General features: G+C 62.0%; 1 protein-coding gene across 1 annotated transcript in view; it reads left to right on the top strand.

Annotated features, from left to right (window-relative positions):
- The window catches only part of SH2B2 (SH2B adaptor protein 2), a gene marked incomplete in the record, with an annotated part of 12,097 nt that extends 11,865 nt beyond the window's left edge, over positions 1–232 (top strand). The window contains 1 exon segment of the mRNA XM_027774634.1: positions 6–232. Coding sequence (XP_027630435.1) covers positions 6–232 — 227 coding nt within the window.
- Between the last annotated feature and the right edge of the window lie 2,223 nt (positions 233–2,455).

Here is a 2,455-nt window from a genome sequence, read left to right as displayed (position 1 = left end):
ACTAGCGCCGCCGCCGCCCGGCCCGCCGGCTGGGAAAACGAAGCTCTTCAGTGAAGACATAAATGTTATTAAAGAGCCTGTTTTAGGGACTGCACCCGGTCTCCTGTCGTCCTTTCTCCTTCCCGGGCCTCGGCACGGCGGGAAAAGCGGCTCCTTCTACTCCGGGACCACCGGGGAGCCGCGCCCAGGGGCCCACGTCGGGCCCACCGGCCCCCTCCTGGCCCCGGGTTAAGAGAGACTGAGGAGCACAAGAGCAGGTCCAGGGAGTGTGCGAGGGCTGGGGGGGCGTTGGGAAAGGGCGTCAGAGGAGCTATGGGGGGAGGAGGAGGAAGAGGGGTGATGGAGGGGAGAGGACAGCGGAGGGGCATCCAGGACCCGGTGAGGGAAGGGAGGGCGCCAAGTCTCCGGGATCTTGAACGCCCGGATGAGCGGAGGAGGCGGTGGGCCCTGGCTAGCCGAGTAGGGGCGTCTGGGCAGGTCTCTGAAGGCCGGGAAGAGCAGCCAGGGGGGCGGAGCAGGGTAGGATTTCTTCCCGTTATCCCCTGGGAGATTGGGCAGTGGACGAGTCTGGATTTCCCAGCCCTGATGCAGACTCAAACTTAGAAGAGGCCTTAGGGGACCCTCCTACCCCATCCCACCCTCCTCTCCACCCTGTGCCTGCCGGTAAACTGAGCTCTAGCTGTGGCTCCCACGTTCCCCAGCCCTAGGAGACATCCCTGCTCGCTGCCCCAGCACCCCAGCCTTCAGACAACATTCCCTCCTTCCCTCGGGTTGATCTTGCTCCTACAAGCCAAAGCCACTCCCCCGACTGGGGACACAGACTCATGGTCCCCAGCTGGGGAAGGCCCTGCAAGGGCCGGGGCCAACGACATATTTCAGACCCTCAGCCTGCTAAACCTCCCGGGACTACCATTAAGGCTTCCAGAGCCTCTTCCCTGTTAGACGGGCACAAATGTCCTTGGGAGCAGCCCAAGGTGAAGTGACCAGGCGGTGACAGCAGCACCACCCACTGCCCCACGGTCAGGGACCAATGCAAGTTCGTAGCGCAGGAAAGCACCCTGCTCACTGGGCTTCCAGCACTGCCATTCCGTGTGGCCGGAACCCCCTGCCTCTGTGCCCTGGTGGCTAGGATCTTTGCCAGGCCAAGTGTAAGCCCCCATCCCACCCTGGCAGAGGCAGAGGGGGTCCAGGTGGGGCTCGGCTGGCAGGGAATGGGCTGCCTTCCACCTCACAGCTGGCAAGGATTTCAGCAGATCCTTCCCATCTGGGAGGACGATCGAGCTCCAGACGAGGTCCCCAAGCCTAAGGCTTCATCCTTGCTCCCTCTGTGGATTCACGCCTTGGGAGAGTTCAGAGGTGGCTCAGGGACCGGGCTAAGACTTGGACACTGAGTGGGCCAGCCTCCAGGCCTTCCTCGATACAAGAGGCCACGTGGCATGCTGAGTGCTCAGGACGGAATCTGAGCACAGAGATGACGAAAGGAACCCATGGCTGTCACCGTGGCTGCACTGGAGACCCAGAGTGCCAGAGTGTGGGAGAGGGTCCATGCCCACGTAGGATGGCAGCCAGGACTTCTGTGGTGTCCCTAGGTTAAAGTGAACTTGAGAAGGCAGAAGATGAGAAAGTGACCAGCCAGGCTCTCCTGAGGGACGTGGCAGAAGGCCCAGCAGGTCAAGTGAAAAGGGGGCTGACCTCGCAGTGCCCCTCAAAGCAGTGCTTCCAGAAAGCACAGACCTGGTGGGGCTCTGGGAGGCCACAGCAGCTGCACACATGGCAGCAGCATTTTCGAGGTGGTTTCATGTGCTCAACAGGCATTTTGGATGTGCCAGGCCAGGCCCGTGGGGTTGCCAGGCGGGCAGCCAGCGAGGCCATTGCATTGCGATGGGCAGCCAGAGGGCTGGGCCAAGCACTGGGACCATGTGCCCTCGCTGACTGTGATGGCGCTGGGTGTGTGTGGCGGGGGAAGGTGTGAGGGGCAGAGAGGGGAAATGAGTCCAGCCAGGTGGCAAGGACTTGAACGCCAGCACAAGGAGGTTGGTCTAGGGAGGCAGTGCCAGTTAGAAGCGAGAGCTAATCACCCTGGAGCCAGAGGGAGAGGGAGAATGGCTAGGAGGGGACGAAGTGAGGCCGGGGACTCAGGGAGGCTACCGGAAGTCTGGGAGTGGAGTGAGGGGCTGGGTAGCAGAGGACAGCCATGGAGGAAAGATCTCCAGTGGAGTGGCTGCAGAGGAGTCTTGCTTGGTGCAGAGGTCGACCCTGTGGGACCCACCTGGGCAACTCCACGCGAGAGGGTCTGCGGAGAGCATGGGATCCAGTCAGGGTGCCATCTTGCTGCCTCCTGCCATGGGCTCCCAGGGTCACACCCATCCTGGCTGTCGGGTCTCCCAGACTCCCTCAGGTAAGAGATGGGGTTAGAAGTCTCCTGCCATGAGCCACAGAAGGGTCTTTTCAGTTA

The sequence above is a fragment of the Tupaia chinensis genome, unplaced genomic scaffold (genome assembly GCF_000334495.1).
Source record: "Tupaia chinensis unplaced genomic scaffold, TupChi_1.0 Scaffold000465_1, whole genome shotgun sequence".
In the NCBI taxonomy this organism is placed as follows: Eukaryota; Metazoa; Chordata; class Mammalia; order Scandentia; family Tupaiidae; genus Tupaia; species Tupaia belangeri.
The sequence above is the reverse complement of the archived record's forward strand: the minus strand, read 5'-3'. Positions and strand labels throughout refer to the sequence as shown.